This window comes from Tamandua tetradactyla, chromosome 3 (assembly GCF_023851605.1).
Source record: "Tamandua tetradactyla isolate mTamTet1 chromosome 3, mTamTet1.pri, whole genome shotgun sequence".
Taxonomy (NCBI): Eukaryota; Metazoa; Chordata; class Mammalia; order Pilosa; family Myrmecophagidae; genus Tamandua; species Tamandua tetradactyla.
This window is the reverse complement of record NC_135329.1, coordinates 193,494,076-193,517,198: the sequence shown is the minus strand read 5'-3', so window position 1 is coordinate 193,517,198 and position 23,123 is coordinate 193,494,076. Positions and strand designations below refer to the sequence as shown.

At 45.1% G+C, this 23,123-nt stretch overlaps 1 protein-coding gene and 1 pseudogene across 10 annotated transcripts in view; one reads left to right on the top strand and one right to left on the bottom strand.

The window, feature by feature from the left end:
- TNS1 (tensin 1) overlaps positions 1-23,123 on the top strand; it is a 199,769-nt gene that overhangs the window by 14,177 nt on the left and 162,469 nt on the right. For all 10 annotated transcript variants that reach the window (XM_077155081.1, XM_077155084.1, XM_077155083.1 and 7 more), the window contains exon 3: positions 11,058-11,095. In XM_077155081.1, the coding sequence (XP_077011196.1) occupies positions 11,058-11,095 (38 nt within the window). The remainder of the gene's footprint in view (positions 1-11,057; positions 11,096-23,123) is intronic.
- Positions 14,825-15,758, bottom strand: LOC143678082 (charged multivesicular body protein 4a pseudogene; annotated as a pseudogene).

Sequence of the window (23,123 nt, the reverse complement as noted above, 5' to 3'; positions counted from 1 at the left end):
GGGTACTGGGGTCTCCAGAGGGAGGTGGGATAGACTCAGAACTTTGGCTACGGGCCTAGTCTCCTGGTAGGCTGAAACCAAAGGGAAGAGACCAAAATGCCAGCTCAGAAGCCCAAATGACCTAGGTTGGGGCCTGATCTGGGACCCAGACTTAGACCACCTCCTTTCTCAATGTCTTCTGGCCAGCCTGGATGGCAGGGAGGGGCAGGAAGGAGAAGACAGTCACGTGCATTCTCATCAGCCCTTTATGGGACAAATCTACTCAGCAGCCCTCACTGGTCGGATTCGGGGAAGCATTATTTCAGGGAGCTCTTTCCCCTCTGTTTCCTCAAGAAGACCCTAGCTTCCATCCTTTGTCTGAGGACCTCCTGGGCAACTTGATAGGGTGAGAAGAACCTGACTCACACTGCCTGGCTGTGTGAACTTGGGTGAGACACTTAACCTCTCTGGGCCTGGCTTTCCCCTTTCTCTAAAATGAGGTGGTTGGATTAGATTAGAACTGTGCTCTGAAAGAGGTATAAGTTTCTTTGGAGGTATTTTAGAAGCCCAAAGGGATAAAGAAGAGGGGAAGTCTAAGGGAAAGCTTAAGGGGTCAGGTGCTGGGACCCTTCCTCCCTCCAATAGGAGCAGCGCTGCTATTTCTTTTTTTTAAACATTTTATTGTGTAATATAACATATATACAAAGCAAGAAAGAAAAAAGCAATAATTTTCAGAGCACTCTTCAACAAGTAGTTACAGGACAGATCCCAGAGTTTGTCATGGGCTACCATACCATCCCCTAAGATTTTTCCTTCTAGCTGCTCCAGAATATAGGAGGCTAGAAGGAATAAATATGTATTTTTGTATCATCCCATTGACTTTTTAAAATATTTATTTATTTATTTATTATTATTATTTTTGAAAATATTTTTATTGACATATTTTCACAAACATACAGCCCACATATGGTATACAATCAGTGGTTCACAATATCATGACATAGTTGTATATTCTTCATCATAATCTTTTTTTTATGAAACATAACCACATACAAGCACAAGCATTCTTACCATATGATCATTCCATTCTTGTTATAATATCAGTAACTCACAAAATCATCACATAGTTTTATATTCATCATCATGATCATTTCTTAGAACATTTGCATCAATTCAGAAAAAGAAATAAAAAGAAAACAGAAAAAAATTCATACATACAATACCCCTTACCCCTCCCTTTCATTGGTCACTAGCATTTCAATCTACTAAATCTATTTGAACATTTGTTCCCCCATTATTTATTTATTTTTAATCCATATGTTCTACTTGTCTGTTGATATGGTAGATAAAAGGAGCATCAGACACAAGGTTTTCACAATCACACAGTCACATTGTGAAAGCTATATCATTATACAGTCATCTTCAAGAAACATGGCTACTGGAACACAGCTCCACATTTTCAGGCAGTTCCCTCCAGCCTTTCCATTACACCTTAACTAAAAAGGTGATATCTATATAATACATAAGAATAACTTCCAGGGCGGGCCACAGTGGCTCAACAGGCAAGAATGCTTGCCTGCCATGCCAGAGGACCCGGGTTCGAAAAAAAAAAAGAACTTCCCGGATAACCTCTCAACTCTGTTTGGAATCTCTCAGCCATTGACATTTTATTTTGTCTCGTTTCTCTCTTCCCCCTTTTGATCAAGAAGGTTTTTTCAATCTCTTGATGCTGAGTCCCAGCTCATTCTAGGATTTCTGTCCCACGTTGTCAGAAAGGTCCACACCCCTGGGAGTCATGTCCCATGTAGAGAGGGCGAGGGCAGTGAGTTTGCTTGTTGTGTTGGCTGAGAGAGAGAGGACTCATCTGAGCAACAAAAGAGATTCTCTGGGGATGACTCCTAGGCCTAATTTTAAGTAGTCTTAGCCTATCCTTTGTGGGGTTAAGTTTCATGTGAAAAACCCCAAGATTGAGGGCTCAGCCTATTGCTTTGGTTGTCCCCACTGCTTGTGAGAATATCAGGATTCTCCATTTGGGGAAGTTGAATTTTCCCCCTTTCTCGCCATTCCTCCAAGGGGACTTTGCAAATGCTTTTTATTCACCGTTCAAATCATTCTGGGGTTTATCGGGGCATCACTCTGGACAAACCAACAACAAGCTCTACTCAACGTTCCATGTACTTAATGGTGTTCAATTAAGCGGTCCACATAAGTTATATTAGGAAATGCACTAGTCAAAATATAAATTTTGTACCAAATAAACATTTTTTGCTTTAGTCTCACACATAAGTTAAAGTTTTAAAATATGAATTAGCATCTATTTTCAACACCCAGCAGTATTGATATTCTTTTGTTCTTCCTCATACAAAACATTTTTAAATTTGTACATTTAGTCACTATCATTGTATACTCTAGGCATTCCTAGATTATACTATCTCAGTCTTTATCGTCTGCCTTTCCTTCTGATTTCATTTATCACATTGACTTTTTTTTTCTTTTTTGTGAAAAATAGTACATATACACATAAAAGCAATACATTTCGAAGCACAGTTCAGCAATTAGTTGTATAACAGATTTCAGAGTTTGGTATAGGTTACAACTACACAATTTTAGGTTTTTACTTCTAGGTGCTCTAAGATACTGGAGACTAAAAGAAATATCAGTTTAATGATTCAGCAATCATATTCATTTGTTAAACCCTACCTTCTCTGAATAACTCCACCATCCCTTTTGATCTTTCTTTCCCACTCTTTAGGGGTATTTGGGCTATGGCCATTCTAACTTTACCATGTTGGAAGGGACTGTCAGTAATATGGTGTAAGGGTATAGAATTAGCTGATGTTCTGGAGAGGCTGGGTCCTCTGTATTTCAGGACTTATCTGGTCCAAGGACCCATCTGGAGGTTGAAGGTTTCCGGAATGTTATCCAAGTGCATGGAACCTTTGTAGAATGTTATATGTTGCCCTAGGTGTTCTTTAGGATTGGCTGGAGTGGTTTTGGGTGGGGTTTGGCAAGTTAGGATAGGTAGCAATGTCTAACGCATGCTTGCATAAGAGTGACCTCCAGAGTAGTCTCTCGACTCTATTTAAACTCTCTCACCACTGATACTTCATTAATTACACTTCTTTTCCCCCTTTTGATCAGGATGGAATTGTTGATCCCACAGTGTCATGGTGCAGGGCCGGACTCATCCCTGGGAGTCATCTCCCACACTGCCAGGGGGACTTTCAGCCCTGGATGTCATGTCTCACGTAGTGGGGAAGGCAGTGATTTCACTAACATTGAGCTTAGAGAGAGTGAGGTCACATCTGTGCAACACAAGAGGTCCTCCAGAAGTAACTTGTAGGCATATCTATAGGTAGGCTAAGCTTTTCTGCTACCTACATAAACTTCACAAGAGTAAGTCTCAAGATCAAAGGCTTGGTCTATTGATTTGTGTGTCCCCAGTGTTTGACACTGTATCAGGGGGATTATCTGATGGTGAAGTTTAATAGTTCCATATTTTTTTCTCCCACCCCTCAAGGGACTTTGTCAATACTTTTTGATTATCTGCTTACTATACTCTAGGATGTATCCAGACATTACATTAAGCTATACAGGATTAAAGGCCCTCATTTTTATTCTGGGCTCCTTGTGTTTCAGTTGTTCAAATTAGCTATGCAGACAGACAGTTAGAGTATGTGTTACAGAAAATTTAGGTTCCAGACAAAATAAACCTTTCTTCCTTTGGTCTCAAAGTGTAGGTGATTCTAAAAGACAGAGAATGTCTTCCTTACCCCCTGTTTTGAATTACTTTAATCTCGACCTGTTCAACTTCATTCTTATCTCTAATTACCAGGTTATGAATATATGAAACAGATTCTTGAAATCCAGAAATAATAATTACCACTCTGGACTAAATGTGTCTGCTATAAGAACTTACAATCCAGTTCCCTGTTTTCTTATAAGCATTTTCTAAAGGAGACCATACAATAATTGTTCTTTCTTTTCTGGCTTATTTTGCCTCACCAAATGTCCCACAGGTTCATTCACATCATTGCACAGCTCTGCTTTTAACTGTTAAATTTATCAGAAAGCAGGGTGGTGTAGTTGTCTTGCATTGACTCAGACATCCTGGATTCAAATCCCAGCTCTGCCATTTACTAGTGAGGGCTTGGGCAGAGTGTCTCACCTCTCTGACCTTCAGTTTCCTCATCTTTAAAATGGGACAAACAGAAATACCTCCCCAATAGATTACTGCAGGGAGTCAATTAGATAATCTAGGTAAAGTTTCAGAACTCTAATGAACATCATTATTGAAGTTCCACATAAGAGGCAATCGGAATAAAAGCTTTGGATACTAAAACAAAAGTTTGAAAACCACTGGATAAAATGATCTAGAAGATTGCTGGCTCCAACTTTGAGCCATACCATGTCCACTTCCCTTGCCTGATCCTTGGGACACCTGCAGCGCCCCCTATGGTGACGAGTGAGCAGGGCAGGGCTGATGGTGCGATGGGCAGGTGGGCGGGTGGCCGGCCTGCCTCTGGGGCCTGCCAGGGAAGGAGCTGCGGCCGGGCCCCGCGTGCGGCTGTTATCGCGGCAATCAGGTGCACACCGAGGCTATGTGCTCATTTTCCAACCGAGTCCAGGAGGAAAAGGCCATTTAGATCCCAACAATGTTGGCTTCCTGTGTTCCTGAGAGGCAGGAAGCCACCCCAGGACAGAGAACGGGCTGCCCAGCTGAGGCGGGAGCGGGATCCAAGGACAGGGGTTGGGGGGACAATTCTCACCCCTCAGGTAGCCTAAGGACCCCTCCCCACAATAAAGCTCTCTGCCCTCTCCCTGGCTGCAGGCTGGGTCTGGCTGGGTTGTGTTGACACTGGCCGGTGATGATGGGTCTCCGGGTCTCCAAGGAGTTTTGAATGGATAGGGTCTTTGGCTGCAGAGGGCGCTGAAGGCGGGCCTGTGATGACAGGGCCTTCCGTGGGAGCTGGGGAGGGGCTGATGTCTGCTGCGGGGGAGGGTTTGACCCTGAGGTGTGTGTCCAGGGAGGACTCAGGCATCTGAGGGATGGCAGGAGGGGGGCGGTTTCCAGCCTTGGTCTCCCACCGCCCACTCCCACCTCTGTAAGTGGAGAGACAGTAGCGTGCAGAGTGTACTTCCCTGTCAACCATAGGCTGGTTGTCTCCTCAACAGTGTTTGGACAATTTCAGGGTCAGCACGGTTTTGGGGGGGGGGGGGGAGTGGCTGATGATTTGGTGGGGAGACTGGCCAGGGTTACCCACAGACTTTCCTAGCTGGAGGGGGAATTAGAGGCCATCAGGTTTCAGGAGCTTCCAAGCTTGGGCAGACAAATGGGTGTAACACACTGGGTGGGGATTGGGGGGGGGGATGCTGGGGAGGGGGCAGCAATCTGGAGAGGGCTGCTTTGCTCAACTTAGAAAAAATGTTTTTGTTTTTAAACATCTAGCAATCTAATGAAGACAAAGCAGCAGGCCACATTCCCCTTGGGGCTGCCAGTCTACTGTCTTATTTTCAGAGTAGAGTCTGAGAGTAGACCCAGAGAGCGTGAGTGACTTGCTTCAGATCACACAGCTGTATGTATGATAGCAGTAGGGACTAGATTCCAGGTCTCATGAGCAGGAGGAGGGGGGCTCTTCCACATACTAACAGTGATGCTCCCCCTTATATGGACCACACTCTGTGCCAAGCCCAGATATTACTCATTCAATCCCCACAACAACTCTAGGAGGTAGATGCTATTATTTCCACCATTTTAGAGAAGAGGAAATGGAGGCTCTGAACAGTTAAGTAACTTGCTCCATATCACACTGCTAGTACATCACATGCATCAAGAGCAGGGAGCCTGGCTACATGCAACCAGGTGGGTGAGTGGGTGGATGAACACCCAGGGAAAAGGGATCTTCTCCTCCTAAACCCCCTTACTACCTACCAGTCCCCCCACCCCGCCCCCACCCCCATCCCAAGCTTGATCACTGGTGGCATTTGCACTGTAGAGACTCGGGCAATATTGACTGACTCCCATGTTTCCTTGCCCAGGAGGGCCTGGAGTAGAAGACTGGGGCTCACCCATCCTTGCTTGGATTTTCTGTTGACCTTGAATGTCAGCCCCCATCCCAGGGCTTTAGGCTGGGAGGGTCCTTCTGGTTTCAAATGTAGTGGTCCTCATCTGTATGTCAGGCCCTGTGCTAGGGGAGGGGCAGGATACAAAGCTGCAAAGTTGAACATAACCTCCCTTTCTGCCTTTGAGAAGACCATTGTTAGATGCCAAGGGGAGAGCAAAACATAACGGAATATATGGCCCTCCAAGATGACAAGAGCTCTTTCAAGGGATATGAGCTGAGGACTTTGGAAGCACAGAGGAGAGAGGGACCACCTTTGAGTGTCTGATTACCCGGCAGAGGCGTTTGAACTGGGCTTTGAAGGATGTATATGTATTCATTATTCTATGCCTGCTCCTTTTGGTCTCAAAAGCCCATTTGGGGAGAAGCTAGGAGTTTGATGTGGCAGGAAAAGATCTCTTTTGGGGAAATGGTTGGAGGTGGTGGCAAGACCAGGCCATGTAAGACTTTATAAGATGTGCTAAGGACTTGGGCAGAGGGTTCTAAACATGGATGTGATGTGATCAGTTTGCACAATTTGCACTTGAGAATGGTCTATAACTCTATGGCCTGAAGGGAGACAGGGCTGGTGAGGAGATGGGGGCAGACAAAGTATAATTGGTCTGAACTGGTGCAGTGGTAGGGGACTGGGGAGGAAGTCAGGGATTTAATAGCCTTTCTGGAGTTTTTTTCTGGGACATGATGACTAATTGGTTGGAAGGGTAAGGAAAGGGAAGAAAGAGTTAAAGAGGGGAACGTGAAAGTTTCTGAGAGCAAGGACGGACTCAGGATATGGTCTCTGGTCTTGGTTCCCAGCATCAGCCTTTGGCCTCTTGCTACCCGAGTGATCCTGTGCTTTGGTTTTTATATTAGTTATCTATTGCTACATAACAAATGACCGCCAAAGTCAGTGTGAAACAAATTAAAAAATTACTGTATCAGATAGTTTCTGAGGGTCAGGAATTCATGCATGACTTAGCTGGTCACTCTGGCTCGGGGGTCTCTCAAGAAGTTGCAGTCAAGAGGCCAGCCTGAGCTGCAGTCATCTGAAGGACTTGAATGAGAAGCCACTTCCAAGATGACTCAGTCTCATGGCCATCGACAAGAGGCCTCAGTTCCTCACTGTGTGGACCTCTCCATAGGATTGCTTGAGTGTCCTCCCCAAAGCAAGTATCCAAGAGACCAAAGCTGAAACCAGAATGCCTTTTAAGCTTTAGCCTCAGAAGTCAAACAGTGTCATTCTAGGATATCCTGTTGGTTACATAAACTAAACCTGTGAGGGAAGGGCATGAGGCATGAATTCAGTAAGAGAGAAGCACTGGTTGCTGCCTTGGAGGCTGGTTGCTGCAGATCCCTTTGGATAACATATTTGGATGTGCCATTGATCTGGGAAGTGAGAAGCCAGCAAAATAGCAGACCTAAGATTTGACTGACAGCAAGAGGGATAGAGGTTAGAGAGGATGAAACACTGCCCCATGAGAGAGGACTTGAGAAAGAGGATCAAGCATGTGTAGACTCTTTCCTGCAGGGGACTCAGGCCAAGAGGGCTTCCTTGGGGTTGAGGCAGGTTGTCCTGAATGTATAGATATCCATTGACTGGGGTTTGATCACACCTGTCCTTCTTGGCCTTTACACTTGAGCTTAGTGTCTGAGCTCTTATGTCTTCTGGGCTGTGAGGTGGAGAAAGATCTTCCTTGCTTCCCACTGCAGAGCTTCCCAGCTGCCTGCATCCCAGCACAGTGGGAGCATTTATTGCACTGTACTGCAATTGCCCAAATGCCTCACCCTTCATGGGCTCCTTAAGAGCATTTGTTGAGTATGGGCTCACTAGGTGACAGGCAGGTCATTCACTGCCAACGGTGCCTGCCTGAGAGAGCAGTGGAACAGCCCACACTTGTCTCATCAGGTCTTGCACCCTGGCCCGGGACTGGGTTTGCCTACAGAAAGGGCACCTTCTTGTCATTCTCACAAAGTATTCTCCCCACTGCATGTTCATGGGGCTAGTGAGCCCTGAAGGCAGGACTTTTCCTAATTGGCACAAGGATGCTGTCTGAGCCTGCAACTTTGGAGCAAGCCCTGTTCTAGCTGTTGAGGACAACAGTGTGAATGTGGTTCTAGCTGTTGAGGACAACAGTGTGAGTGTGAGTGAGACAGGCATGCTCCCTTGCCCTCCTGAGTCTGATGTGAGGAGAGATACTGTACATAACTTAGCAGGAAATCACCTGAGAGGACTTCAGATTGAAAATCATGCTACAGAGGAAATAATGGGGTACCAACAGATAGTAAACTGGCGATCAGGGAAGGCCTCCTTGAGGAGATGGCTTTGAATGGATTCAGAAGGATAAGGATTCAGGCCTATCAAGAATGGAGTGCTAGACTCCCTGGCTGCGTGGGAGATGGCTCCCAGGGATGAGTCCAGCCCTGGCACCGTGGCACTGTGGCATCAACAATTCCATCCTGACCAAAAAAGGTGAAAAGAAATATAACTAATAAAGTATCAATGGCTGAGAGAATTCATAGAGTCGAGAGGCTACTCTGGAGTGACCTCTTATACAAGCTTCAGTTAGATATTTCTACCTAACTTGCCAAATCCCACCCAAAAGCATTCCAGCCAATCCTAAAGAACACCTAGGGGAATATATAACATTCTACAAAGGTTCCATGCACTTGGATAACATTCCGGAAACCTTCAACCTCCAGATGGGTCCTTGGACCAGATAAGTCCTGAAATACAGAGGACCCAGTCTCTCTAGAACATCAGCTAATTCTATCTCCCTACCCCATATTATTGACAGCCCCTTCCAACATGATGAAGTTAGAATGGCCATAGCCCAAATACCCCTAAAGAGTGGGGATGGTGGAGTTATTCAGAGAAGGTAGGGTTTAACAACTGAATATGATTGCTGAATCATTAAATTCATATATCTTTTAGTCTCCAGTATCTTAGAGCACCTAGAAGTAAAAACCTAAAATTGTGGAAAAGTCTGAAATCTGTTCTACAACCAAGGCTGAGAGGGGGATTGAGATGATTTGAGGGAGATGCACATAAACTCCAGGGGAGAACTTCAGTCAGGTCCAACTCAGCAAATATTTATTAAGCTTCCACTATGTACCAGGCACTGTGCAAAGTGTGTGTGTGTTTGCAAGGGAGAGAGAGCAGGTCCCTCCCTTGCAGGAGCTCAAAACACTACGAATAAAGGTGGTGAGAAATGTGTGCTCAGCAGAGAGAGCTGCAGAGGTGAAGAGGACCTCCAGACAAGGAATGCCGGGCTCCTTCTTGAAGCCTGGGCTTTGGTCAGCAGAGGCAAGCGGAAGGTTCTGGTCTGGCTGGGAGAGCCTTCCACACTCAGGTCACATGGCCTGGGGCTTTCTCAATTCCTTGTTCCTTGGCCAGGAGGCTATTGGTGTCAGACAGGGATTACCCTCTGGAAGGAAGCTGCCATCTGGGGTTGGGAACGGTGGTGGTGGGGAGAGAAGCATGGAGACTGGAAGGATTGGTGTGTCCTGATGTGGTCAGGAGTGGGTATGTCTCATTGAAACCAGGGGTGGAGAAGTCCCAGAGTTGGAATGGGTGGCTGGTGGGTCAGGGAAGACTTGCTCAGCAATGGCTGAGTCACAGGTCTGAGCTGGGGTCAGGACTCAGTGCTGGGAGGACAAGGGCCAGTGACCAGTTTACCTTCCAGCTTCTGTTCCACTCCTACTCAATCCATTATGCCAGAGACAAACCAGAAGCTCTTTTGGGGGGAGTGGAGCCTCTTTTGGCTTCTTCCAGCCTTAATTGGTGCCTCAGTCTCCCTTTCTGGGTTCTGCTAAGAATTAGGCTGGCTCAAAGCTGGAAGGAAGTTGGGTACTGTAGATACAGGTGGAGGGGATGTTGGCTTGTGACTCTGGATTATGGCTCGGGGTCAGAGTAGCTTCCTTGCCCCCTCTCCCCACTCCTGTTCTCTAACCAGTGCCCCTAACCCACCAGCCTCAGCAGGTCCTGGGCAGCCACCAAGGCCCAAGTCAGGGCAGAAACTGCTCAGGGAACCCCTTGCCTCATCTGTGGGACCTAGTAGGTTGAGGGGGGTTAAGTAGGAGGGGGGCACCATCAACCCCCTCAGTGGGGTCCCAGGGCTAATGAGCCCAACAAGGCACTGGGAAGGGGGATGGTGGATGAGGGGGGCAGGACTGGGGACATTCCAGACTGAGGGAACCTGATAGGAAATTTGATTCCAGCTTCTGGTAGTGGGAGGGTGGAGCGAGGCCTGTGTGTGTGTTTCAACTCATGTACATGAAGTCTGTGAGTCTGTCAACGTGTCTGTGTCCACGCATCTGCATGAGAGCTGGGCTGGGGAGGGTGTGCCATTCTTTGAGTCTATGCTGGTGCCTCCAGGTCAGAAGATCTACTTTGGTGTATGTGTGTGCGGCCTTAGGTGTGCATAGGACTGTGAGTGATGTATGTCTGTGTGTTCACTCTAAGAAGTGATGAGTGAGTGTGTGTATGCGTGTGTGTGCCCTCTCCTGGGCCAGGAGAGCCGTGAATGTGATCGTGGGTCTCGCGTGTTGCCTGCCTGCCCGTGTGTATTTTTCCGCGGAAATGTCTGACGCCCCTGGAGCGGAGGTAGAGGAAAGACCCCTTCCCTTTATAGCCTGGCCTGGCTGGGCATGGCGCCTGGGTTGCAGCCACATCTGCCCCTGGCGGGGGTCCAGCGCGGGGCGGGCCCCTCCCCTGTCCTCCCCACCTTCTTGCGCCCGGAGGGGCTCTGGCGAAGGGGGCTCCGCGCCTCCCAGCCCGTGGGTCCGCAGTCCCGGGCGCTCCCGCCTCGCAGGCCCCGGGGAGCTGCGGCAGCCGCACCCCCCTCCGCCCCCTCTCTCTCGGTCCCTCCTTCCCTCTAGAGAGCTGATTGCAGGCGGGGGTGGGAGGAGATTTCGCCGGAGTTTCCATTTCATACCTCGCGGCTACAAACTTTCTTTCTGTGTCTCTCCTTCTTGCAGTCTGCAGCTTCTCCTGTCATCGGAAATGCCAGGCCAAGGTAAGGGGCCACTGGCCGGTGGGCCTGACGTGGGGCTTGGGGACCGGGCTGGCTCGGGGTCCCGGCACTGGAGCGGGGGCGCCGGCGGGGCGGGGGCGGTGCCCCCGTCGTCCCCTCCTCCTCCCTTTGTTTATGCAAAGCGCCAGGGCCCGGGAGCGGGCGCAGGTCAAGGTGAAGGGGAGGGCGGGGGTGGGGGGGCGGAAGAGGGGGAAGGGCGGGTGCGGAGAGGATTCGGAGAGGGCAGTGGGGGGAGTCCGGGGGATCCAGGTGGGGGCCACGGCTTGCATTCTCGGCGGCTACTGGAGCTGGCGGGCTGGGTGTCTGCACTCGGAGGGAGGAGCCTTTGAAGGTATTTCCCCTGGTTCTCCAGGGGGTGTGTGTTGGGGGGAATGGCTTGAGAAGGGATGGGGGGGTTGCATGTCATTTGGTCAGCCTAAAAAATCTCCGGGTGGGACCACAGCTACAGAACGCCAAGGGCGGAGGAGAAAGTAGATTGGGGCATGGGGATGAGGAGGAAAATGGTCAGGACCTTGCCCAGCCTGGAACATCCACAGTCACTTTCCCACCCCTTTTCTTTGGCCGGGTCCCACTTTGATCCTCAGTTTCCCCATCTGTGTTTCCCGGCTCCTCTTGGTGGAGAGAGAAACTGAGGGAAGAAGACTAGCCGGATTGCTGGGACTGGTGGGCCAAGGCTGATGGGACCCTTTTCAGTCCATCCTAGCCAGGAGTCGGGGGGAGAGGTGTTGGCACCTGGATGGGTTCTGAACCTGGGAAGGAAATTGTGTCAGATGGGTTCAGCTCTCTCTGGATGTGGAACTGCCCTGCCTTCCATTTCATAGGCAGCCAATGTGCATACGTTCCCCCTTTATAGCTTATACCCTGCTTGACCTCTCACCCTCGTCTTTGTTTTCCACACTTGATCTTTCAAGAAGGTGGAGTTCAGTGAATGGAAGGAGCAGGGAGGATGCTTCAAAAAGAGCACTGAGTAGTTGAGTCCCAGGGCATCTCATGGTCTGCCTTTGATGAGCTGGGTGACCTTGAGCAAATCATGTAACCTCTCTGAGCCTCCATTCCATCCTCAAGGGTATGGGAGTACCAAGCCTGCTTTATGTGAGGAGTAAATAGGATGATGTGGGTAAAGTACCCAACCCACACAGTAGGTGCTCAAGTAAGTCATCGATTCTTATCAGTAGGTCTAGGTTGCTGGAGGGTTGACACGATGCAGCAGGCTGGCTTTGAGGGAGTGCTGATAGAGAAGGGGTGCTGCAGGCAGGCTGCTAGAGAATCCACTTCTTTCTGGGTGACCTTGCTTGAACAGCCTTCTGGGGCATCTTCCCATCTGCAAACTGCAGGTTGGAATGCTTACCTAGCAGGGGTGCAAGAGGCCTGGCTCGCAGTAGGAATGTCCTCTCAGTGGATTTACCGTCCCTTCTGTTGTCTTCTGCTTTTATGGCTCCTTCAGCCTTTTCTCTTGGTGGGGAATGAGTTTCTGTTCCTCTTTCCATCTTCCTCCTTGGTCCATTCATTCAGAGCAGAGATTTTCCTCCCTTAACTCCTGAACCTTCCAAGGTCCTTGCTTCTCCTCAGACCACCTTCTCCCTAACCCCTTCCCACACCTTTTTCTCTTGGTTACAATTAACATTTGTACAATGCTTTAGACCTTAGAAATCACTTCACATGCAATATCTGATTTTATTCTTTTAATTCCATCAGAGCAAAAAGCACAGGTTGAAAGTTCAGAAGGAGCCCAGAAATCATCTCTAAAGCAATGAGGAAACTGAGGCACCAACAGGTTAAGTGACTTCCCAAAGTTCTCACAGGGTATTTCCTCACCCATCTCTATCCCAGGCTTCATGCTTCTTTTTCATTGACCCTGATTGTCTACTGGCAGATATTTTTTTACCCTTTCCTACCCCTCTTCCTTTTGCTTTCCATCTCCTAGCAGCAGATTACCTTTAGAGACGATAAGGAGAAAAACTTCCTAGCAGTAAAGTATCTGAGGGGGGGGGGGGGGTAGGTGGCCCAGAGAGGCCCAGACAGGAGTGACAGAATATGGTCCCTTGTTGAGCATCAGCCTCTTGGGTGGAGCTAGAGGGATACCAAAGATGATCTTGAGTATGCCTGAGTTTGGGTTGCACCAGTGTGCAGCTCTCCAGTTCTGCCCAGCCAAAGAGACCAACCAAGGGGAAAGAGGGTGGGCTGGCAGGGTAGTGGCCAGATATACAGGGCTTTTTATAGGACTTTTCTCCCTAGGAAATGGGACCCACTGGTGGTGTGAACTCCAACCCGCTGACAAGAATCTCCTGGAATTCACAGCTCTTACTACTATCCCACCCTTACTTATCCTCCTGCTGGGAACTGTGACATGAGCCCTAGAGCACATGGGAGAGCTCTGTACTCTGGATTTTATACCCTGATCAACCTGGAAGTCATCTTGTTCGCACTGGTCCAGGCAGGGTTCATGCACTGAATGTTTACCAAGCCCCTTCCAGTTGCCAGGCACTGTGCTAGGTGAGCAAGACAGATACAGCTTTTGTCCTCACAGAGCTTACATTCTAATAGGGGAGACAGACAATCAATAGGCAGACAGGCTATGAAGGGAACCAGCTGACTCGGTGGGGTGGAGAGTGATTAGGCTGGGGTAGCCCAGGAAAACTTCTCTGAGGAAGTTTTTTGAGGTGAGAACCAAATTATGTTTCATGGTGAGCTGAGGGATGGAAAGGCCTCAGGTGAGATGACTTTGCCATGCTTGAAACCAGGTGGTGTGGCTAAAGAGTAGGGAGCTTGGGAGCCCACTGGGAGTGTTTGAGCATGAGACATGATTTGATTTCCATTTTGAGAAAGCCACTCTGGCTCTGAGCAGGGAGATGGGCCGAGAGGCTGCTGAAGCTGCCCAGGTGAGAGAGGATGTGGGCACAGTTCAGGGAACTTACAGGGAAGCTGATGAGAAGGTGTTACTATCTGGGATGTATTCCAAGTAGAACCCGAGAGCCTGATTGATGGACCATATACTGGGTGTGAGGAAAAGAGAGGACTCAAGGATGGCCCGCAGGTTTTTGGCCAGAGCAACTGGGTGCATGTGGTTCTGTTTACTGAGATAGATGAGGTGCGTGTGAAATTGCTGGGGAAGTAGGTGCCAGGATTTCTGCTTTGCTTGGTCTCTTATTTCATCGTTCTTTTCTGACACAGTGGGAATTTCCTGGTGACGTTGAGCCTCTCTTGTACTCTCAAGTTCGGCCCACTCTGTCCACCCCACTAGTGAGTGGCTAGTTTGAATGCCTTAACATGCAATCTTCCAAACTGTTCCTGTGACACAAGCCCATGGCTCTGAGAGGGACAGTCCTAGTTTTAGTAGACACACTGTTATTTCTGCAAAATCCTATTCATTGCCCAGGTCAGCTCTATTCAGTATGGGAGGGGCCTACATACAAGCACAAATACCAGAAGGCAAAAATCCCTGGGGGGCCATGTCAACGGGCAGCTACCACAGATGCCCAATGTGATGGGGTATCTGGCTTTTGGAAGGTTACGGGAATGGTGGGAAAGGCAGAGATGGGAACTCTGACATACCTTGGTTTGAACTCTCCCCCTGATGCCTTCCAGCTGTGTGAACTGGGCTGTTGAGGGATTAAATATACATTGGCATGGAGTGGTCACCTGCCTTGGAATGACTGATGGAGATTGAAAAGGAGCCCAGAGAGTCGGTGCCCAGTCTTTGCCTCTTTTTTTTTTTCCATCTGCCCAATTTTATTGGGAATGAGAGCACTGTAACTACTGTCAAAGAGAAGGGAGCCCAGGGGCTCTTCCCACACCAAGATCCTTCAGAGTTGAGCCAGGGAAGGGGATGTGGGCAACAGACCCCTTTCTCAGGCAGGGTCATGCTACCACCCTCAGCAGGACCTCCTAAAAAAGCTATATCCTTTAGCTCAGTGCTTGGCACTTAGGAAAAGGGACTGACGAAGACAGCATTAAGAAGATAAGCCCAGACTCATCATGATACCCACTCAGTCAACTGCTTTAGTGCTTCATCTTCATCTGCTTTGGGAGCTGGCTCTGCAGGCAGACGGGTAGAGGGTACACTAGGCAGTTCCACTGAGGGTTCTTCCTTCTTGTCGTCCACATTTAACAACTCTCGGGCTAGTTCCTCCTGCTCCAGCTCCTCTAGCTCCTCCAACAGTTCATCCTCATCCACATCATCTCCCAAGCCCACAGGCCGAGATATGGCATCTGAGATCTGCTGGGCCACCTCCTGTTGTTCCGTGATGTCAGCCATCAGTTCATCTACCTTGTCAATGTCCATGTCCTGGTAGGCCTTCTTCATGCCTCGGGCAGCAAGCTCCATGGTACAAAGCACTTCTGCATTGGTGGTGGCATTCTCCATGGCTTCACGCTGAAATTCCAGGGTAGACAACGTCCCATCGGTTTGTGCCAGCTGCTGTTCCAATCTTTTCTTCCTCCGCAAAGCCTGCAGGGCGGCTCTCTTATTCTTTGTCCCATGTTTCTTGACTATTTGTAGCTCCTGTTGAATCTTCTGCTCCAGAAACTCCTGTTTCTTGATCAGTATTTTCTCTGTCTCCTTTAGTTTCTGTATTGCCTCTTCAGGGGTTGGCCCCTTCTCCTTCTTCCCCCTCCCGAAGAGCCGGCCGAGACCACTCATCCCACTCATCGCGCCGCTCGCCTGCGCTCGCCCGTCCCGCCTCCACCCCACGGCGTCCTCCACACTTCCCCAGTCTTTGCCTCTTGGAGCTGCTTGAGAGAAGATGCTCAGTGCTGTCAGAAGGGGTCTCATGCTGGGTCATGGTAGATGTTCAGGAGATGTTGATTGCATAAAGAAGGTTGAGAGAGACAAAGTTTGCATCTCCAGATCCAGGAATGGCGCCTAGCACACAGCAGGTGCCAATAAAGCAATAAAGGGTGGGATAAAGAAATGTTGAAGAATGAGCAGCTCCTATCTAGGGAGGGCCTAAAGGGCCAGATGAGAGCAGGAAAGAAGTAATAGCAAAACCACTCTATTTTTTGGGTGCATGGTCCGGGAATCAAACCTGGGTCTCCCTCATGGAACGCAAGCATTCTACCACTGAACCACCCATGCACCCCAAAACCACTTAATTTCCCACTTCCCCAAAGTCATCTTATCTTCTGACACCGAGGATACTTCAAATAATTAACAGTCATTTATATTTTTAATGGTGTATAACTCACACAGCATCAAGTGTACAACATTAATATGCAGTTTGATACATTTTTCCATAAATATGATCCAGGCCAAGATCTGGAACATTTCCAGCATCCCAGAAACAGCACTTATGCTCCCCTCCAAATCAGCATCCCCCAAAGGTAATTGCTTTTCTTGCTTGTATACATTTTTGTCTATTTTTGAATTTCATATAAATTGAATTGTACAGTATGTTTGCCTCTGTGTCTTGCTTACTTCACTCAACATCACGTTTGGGAGGCTCATCCATGTTCTTGAGGATTGCAGTGGTTTGTTCTTTTTTATTGCTACGTTGTATTCCATTATATGAATAAGCTATAATTTATTTGTTCATTCCACTGTTGATTGCTGTTTGGGTTATTTCCAGTTTTGAGCTAGTATGAGCGAACCTGCTGGGACCTTGTAGCCACCTGGTTTTGCAGAGACCTTCACTAATGCTTTCTCTCATGTTCAAGTACTGTGAGGTGAGAGGGTATACCGTTTTACAGATACCGCATTTGAGTCCCAGTGAAGGCAACCATCTGGGCTAAGGGCGCTTTGGCACAGTGCTCTTCTGTGTGATCCTGGCACTCCCCTGGGATAAATGTGTGGGGAGCAGGTGAAAAGGGAAGAGAGTGTGAGAGCAGGTGAGAGAAACAAGAGAGAGACAAATAGAAGAGACTGATTCAGGCACTGGAAACTCACTATAGTTCAGGGAAACCCCACCCTGCAGCTCTCCCCTAAATCTCTTGAAGGAGAACTCTGAACTTCCCTTAGTCCCCTAGAGATCTTTATGCATTCCTAATTGTTTCTCTCTTGTTGAGAGTTTAAAATGAATGGCCCAGGGCTTGTCTTCCACCTTTACTTTAACACATGCTCAGTGTGCATGTACACAGATTTTCTTCTGGTTTGCTTTTCTTTTCACTCCCCGGTTATATGACTCCCCAACCCCCAGATCCATCTTATTTATTTATTGAACTCAATTTTAGAACAGTTTTAGAGTTACAGAAAAGTTGCAAAGCTAGTATCTCCTACCTAGTTTTCCTTAATCCTCAGATACATTTTTGAGAAATACTTTTCTCACTCCTGGTTTTCCCCCCAGTTTTGAAACAGCAGTCCTAGCTGACAACAGCAGCTCCTACCAGCAAAATGCTCTTTGTCTATTCCAGGCCAGACTATAGCTAAAGGAAAAGAGCAGGCAGTTGCTAACCAGGCACATTGTCCCCAGGCTTTAGTCACTCATCAGCTTCCTCTCACCTACTGTTTCCTTCTTAGCTCTCTCCCACCAGGCCTGCGTGTCCCAAGCACCAGCTTGGGTGGAGGCGGGAGCCTGTGACAATGACTGGGTCTCCTTCTCTGTGCCAAAGGGACTTAAGCTTGAAAGGAAAGGAAATCCAATAATTAACCCCCACCTTTCAGGCACATTACACATCACCTTTCCTGTCTCAGTAGAAACACCTACAACCTGCCTTCAGGCTTGTATTTTCCTGCTACAAGAATAGCTGGGTGGGAGCAGGCTTGTGGTTCCAGGAGGCTTTGATTTCTCTGAGACTAGCAAAGCATTAAGCTCGTGGGCCTTGGAAACAGACGGCTGAATTTAAATTCAGGCTATATTTGTGACTGATGGTATGACCTCAGGGAAGTTATTTAATCCCTCTGAGCCCCAGTTTTCTCATCTGTAGCATGGGATTATAAAATAGGAGCTATTTTCTCTAGGGCTCCTGTAAGCACTGGGAATGATAGTCTGCATAAAATGCTAGGCTCAAAATAAAATTATCACAAAAAGTTGTTACTTTGTATTTGTTATATGTTATTCTTCCTGCCTTCTACCTCATAAAAGGTGAGGAGAATCACAGAGAGACCAACAGAGCTTTCTGAGGGTGGTAGTAGCTGGACTAGATACTTGCATATGTTTTCCCTTCTCTCTCTCCATTATTATGGGAGAGTGAGGAAACTCTGCAGGTGAATACAGTGTGTCTTTTCCTTGTTGGTCTGCCTCAGGTAGGCACCTGAGAATCTCTACCAGCGATGCCCAACCTTGGCTACGTATTGGAACAAAAACATGTCCTCAAAAAGGTTTGTATATAAATGTTCACAGCAGCTTTATTCACAGTAGGCCAAAGCTGGAAACAACCCAAATCTCCAACAATAGGTGAATGGATAAACAAATTGTGGTTTAGTGGTACAGTGGAATACTACACGGCAATAAAAAGGAACAAACTGTTGTTATGTACAACAGTATATGTGGATCTCAAAAACAATAGCTGAGCAAATGGAAGCAGATATAAAGAAGTATATACCAGTGATTCCATTTATATGATAGTCTAGAAAAGTCATATATAGTGAAAAAACTAGTTCAAGGTTACCTGGAACCAGGGGAGGTGAGAGGATTTCAAAGGGGCTGAGAAAACTGTTTTGGCATGATGGAAATATTCTATATCTTGATTGTGGTGGTGGTTACCCAGGTATATATTTGTCACAACTCATTGAACTATATTCCTTCAAGAGACACATTTTTTATGTATGTACATTTTACCTCAATAAAGTTGATTAAAATAATAGCTCTGCAGGTGAATCCCCTATGTGGGTAAATTTTTTTTTTTTTTTTTTTATTAATTAAAAAAAGAATTAACAAAACAATTAGAAATCATTCCAATCTACATGTACAATCAGTAATTCTTAATAACATCACATAGTTGCATATTCATCATTTCTTAGTACATTTGCATCGATTTAGAAAAAGAAATAAAAAGACAACAGAATAAGAATTGAAACAATAATAGAAAGAAAAAAAAAACAAAAACAAAAAACCTATACCTCACATGCAGCTTCATTCAGTGTTTTAACATAATTGCATTACAATTGGGTAGTATTGTGCTGTCCATTTCTGAGTTTTTATATCCAGTCCTGTTGTACAGTCTGTATCCCTTCATCTCCAATTATCCCTTCTCTTTTTTTTTTTTTTTTTTAATTAACGGAAAAAAAGAAATTAACCCAACATTTAGAGATCATACCATTCTACACATGCAATCATTAATTCTTAACATCATCACATAGATGCATGATCATCATTTCTTAGTACATTTGCATTGGTTTAGAAGAACTAGCAACATAACCGAAAAAGATATAGAATGTTAATATAGAGAAAAAAATAAAAGTAATAATAGTAAAATCAAAACAAAACAAAACAAAACAAAACAAAAACCTATAGCTCAGATGCAGCTTCAGTCAGTGTTTTAACATGATTACTTTACAATTAGGTATTATTGTGCTGTCCATTTTTGAGTTTTTGTATCTAGTCCTGTTGCACAGTCTGTATCCCTTCAGCTTCAATTACCCATTGTCTTACCCTGTTTCTAACTCCTGCTGAACTCTGTTACCAATGACATATTTCAAGTTTATTCTCGAATGACCGTTCACATCAGTGGGACCATACAGTATTTGTCCTTTAGTTTTTGGCTGGATTCACTCAGCATAATATTCTCTAGGTCCATCCATGTTATTACATGGTTCATAAGTTTATCTTGTCTTAAAGCTGCATAATATTCCATCGTATGTATATACCACAGTTTGTTTAGCCACTCTTCTGTTGATGGAGATTTTGGCTGTTTCCATCTCTTTGCAATTGTAAATAATGCTGCTATAAACATTGGTGTGCAAATGTCCGTTTGTGTCTTTGCCCTTAAGTCCTTTGAGTAGATACCTAGCAATGGTATTGCTGGGTCATATGGCAATTCTATATTCAGCTTTTTGAGGAACCGCCAAACTGCCTTCCACAGTGGTTGCACCCTTTGACATTCCCACCAACAGTGGATAAGTGTGCCTCTTTCTCCACATCCTCTCCAGCACTTGTCATTTTCTGTTTTGTTGATAATGGCCATTCTGGTGGGTGTGAGATGATATCTCATTGTGGTTTTGATTTGCATTTCTCTAATGGCCAGGGACATTGAGCATCTCTTCATGTGCCTCTTGGCCATCCGTATTTCCTCTTCTGAGAGGTGTCTGTTCAAGTCTTTTTCCCATTTTGTAATTGGGTTGGCTGTCTTTTTGTTGTTGAGATGAACAATCTCTTTATAAATTCTGGATACTAGACCTTTATCTGATATATCATTTCCAAATATTGTCTCCCATTGTGAAGGCTGTCTTTCTACTTTCTTGATGAAGTTCTTTGATGCACAAAAGTGTTTAATTATGTGGGTAAATTTGAGAAGCATTGATCTGTAGCCTCTGAATATCCACGTGTGTCCTTACTCTCTTGGTCAGCACAGAGAACAATGCCATGTGCTAGTTCTTTCTGTGGTGGTTGGGTCCCTTAACTCTTTTTTTTAATTTGCAACAATTTTATTGCAATATAATGCCATTGAATTTAATGGTTTTTAGTGTAGTCAGAGAGTTTAACAATCACCACCACAATGAATTATTTTTCCTTTTTTAATATATTTTTTTATTACGCTATACTTCACATAACATAAAGGTCACTTCAATGGTTTTTAGTATATTCGCTATGTTATGCAACTATCATCACTATCTAATTACAGAACATTTCATCATTCACCAAAAGAAACCCCATCCCCATTAGCAGCTAGTCCCAATTTCCCTCTCTTTCAATGCTGTGGCAACCACTAATCTATTTTCTGTCTCTATGGATTTGCCTATTCTGGGCATTTCCTATATATGAACTCATTCAATATGTGGCCTTTTGTGTTTGATTTCTTTTACTTAGCATATTGTTTTCAAGGTTTATCCACATTGTAGCATGTTTTAGAACTTCATTATTTTTCATGTTCAAATAATATTCCACTGTATGGGCATACCACATTTTGTTTATCCATTCATCAGTTGATAGACATTTGGGTTGTTCCACCTTTTGGATATTATGAATAATGCTGCTATAAAAATCCATATACAAGTTTTTGTGTGGATGTATGTTTTCATTTCTCTTGGGTGGAATTGGTGTCATATGGTAACTTTTTTGAGGAACTGACAGACTATTTTGCAAAGTGCCTGCACCATCTTACAGATCCAGCAGCAGTGTATGAGGGTTCTAATTTCTCCAGTTTGTTATTTTCTGACTTTTTTAATTATAACCATTCTAGTGGGTGTAAAGTGGTATCTCATTGTGGTGTTGATTTGCATTTCTTTGATGCATAATGATGTTAAGCTTCTTTTCATGTGCTTATTCACCATTTGTACGTTCTCTTTGTAAAATGTCTTTTCAGATCCTTTGCCCATTTAAAAATTGAGTTTGTGTCTTTTTATTATTGAGTTATAAGAATTGTTTTATATGTTTTAGATAAAAGTCTCTTATTAGATATATGATCTGTAAAAATTTTCTCCCATTCTGTGTGTTGTTTTCTCACTTATTTAATAGGGTCATTTTAATTTTCATGAGGTCCAGTTTTATTTTGGTGTCACATCTAAGAATTGATTGCCAAATTCAAGGTTGCAAAGATTTAGCCCTATGCTTTCTCCTAGGAGTTTTGGATCTGACATTTAGGTCTTTGATTCATTTTGAATTAATCTTTATACATAATGGAAGGTAAGGGCCCAAATTCATTCTTTTGCATGCAGCTATCCAGCTGTCCCAGCACCACTGGTTAAAGATTCCTTTTTCACCATTGACTGGTCTTGACACCCTTGTTAAAAGTCATTTGACTTGGGTGCACGGGTGGTTCAGTGGTAGAATGCTTGTCTTCCATGAGGGAAGCCCGGGTTTGATTCCTGGACCATGCGCCACCCCCCAAAATTCAATTGACCACAGATACATGGGTTTATTTCTGGACTCTTACTCTATTTCATTGCTCTATGTTTATCCTTATGCCAGTATCACAGTCTTTATTATTGCTTTGTATAAGTTTTGAAATTGGCAAATGTGAGTCCTATAACTTTGTTGTTCTTTTTTTTTTTTTTTTTACAAGATTGCTTTTCTGGTTCTCTTGAGATTTCGAATGAATTTTAGGATCCCTTGTCAATTTCTACAGATTGCATTGAATCTGTAGATTAATTTGGGGAGTGTTGCCATCTTCACATATTCAGTTTTCCAGTCTATGGGCATGGGATGTCTTTCCATTTATTCAGACCTTTACTTTCTTTCAACAATGTTTTATAGTTTTCAATATATAAATTTGCACTTCATTTGTTAAATTTATTCCTAAGTGTTTTATTCTTTTCAATGTGTCTGTAAATGAAATTGTTTTCTTAATTTCATTTTGGGTTGTTTCTTACTAGTTTATATAAATATAATTGATTTTTTGTGTATTGGTCTTTTATCCTCCAACTTTGCTGCACTTCATTAGTTCAATTTTTTTTAAGTGGATTCTTTAGGATTTCCTATTTACAATATCCTGCCATTTCTAACTAGAGGTGGTTTTACTTCTTCCTTTCCAATCTGGGTGCCTTTTTATTTCTTTTTCTTAGCTAGTTGCTCTGGTTAGAATCTCCAGTATAATGTTGAATAGAAGTGGTAAGAGAAGACTTCCTTGTTTTGTTTCTGATCTCGGAGGAACATATTCAATCTTTCACCCTTAAGTACAATGTTAGTTGTGGGTTTTTCATAGATGCCCTTTATCAGATCGAGGAAGTCCCTTCTATTACTAGAAGGGTATTTGATTTTGTAAGGGCATTTGATTTTGTAAAATGCTTCTTCTGCATCTATTAAGATGATCATGTGGTTTTTGCTTTTTATTCTATTGGTGTGGTGTATTACGTTAATTGATTTTTTTTATATGTTAAATCACCTCACATTCTTGAGATAAATTCTGCTATGTTATAGTGTATTATTCTTTTTATATGTTGCTGATTGTTTGCTAATATTTGGTTGAAGATTTTTTGCAT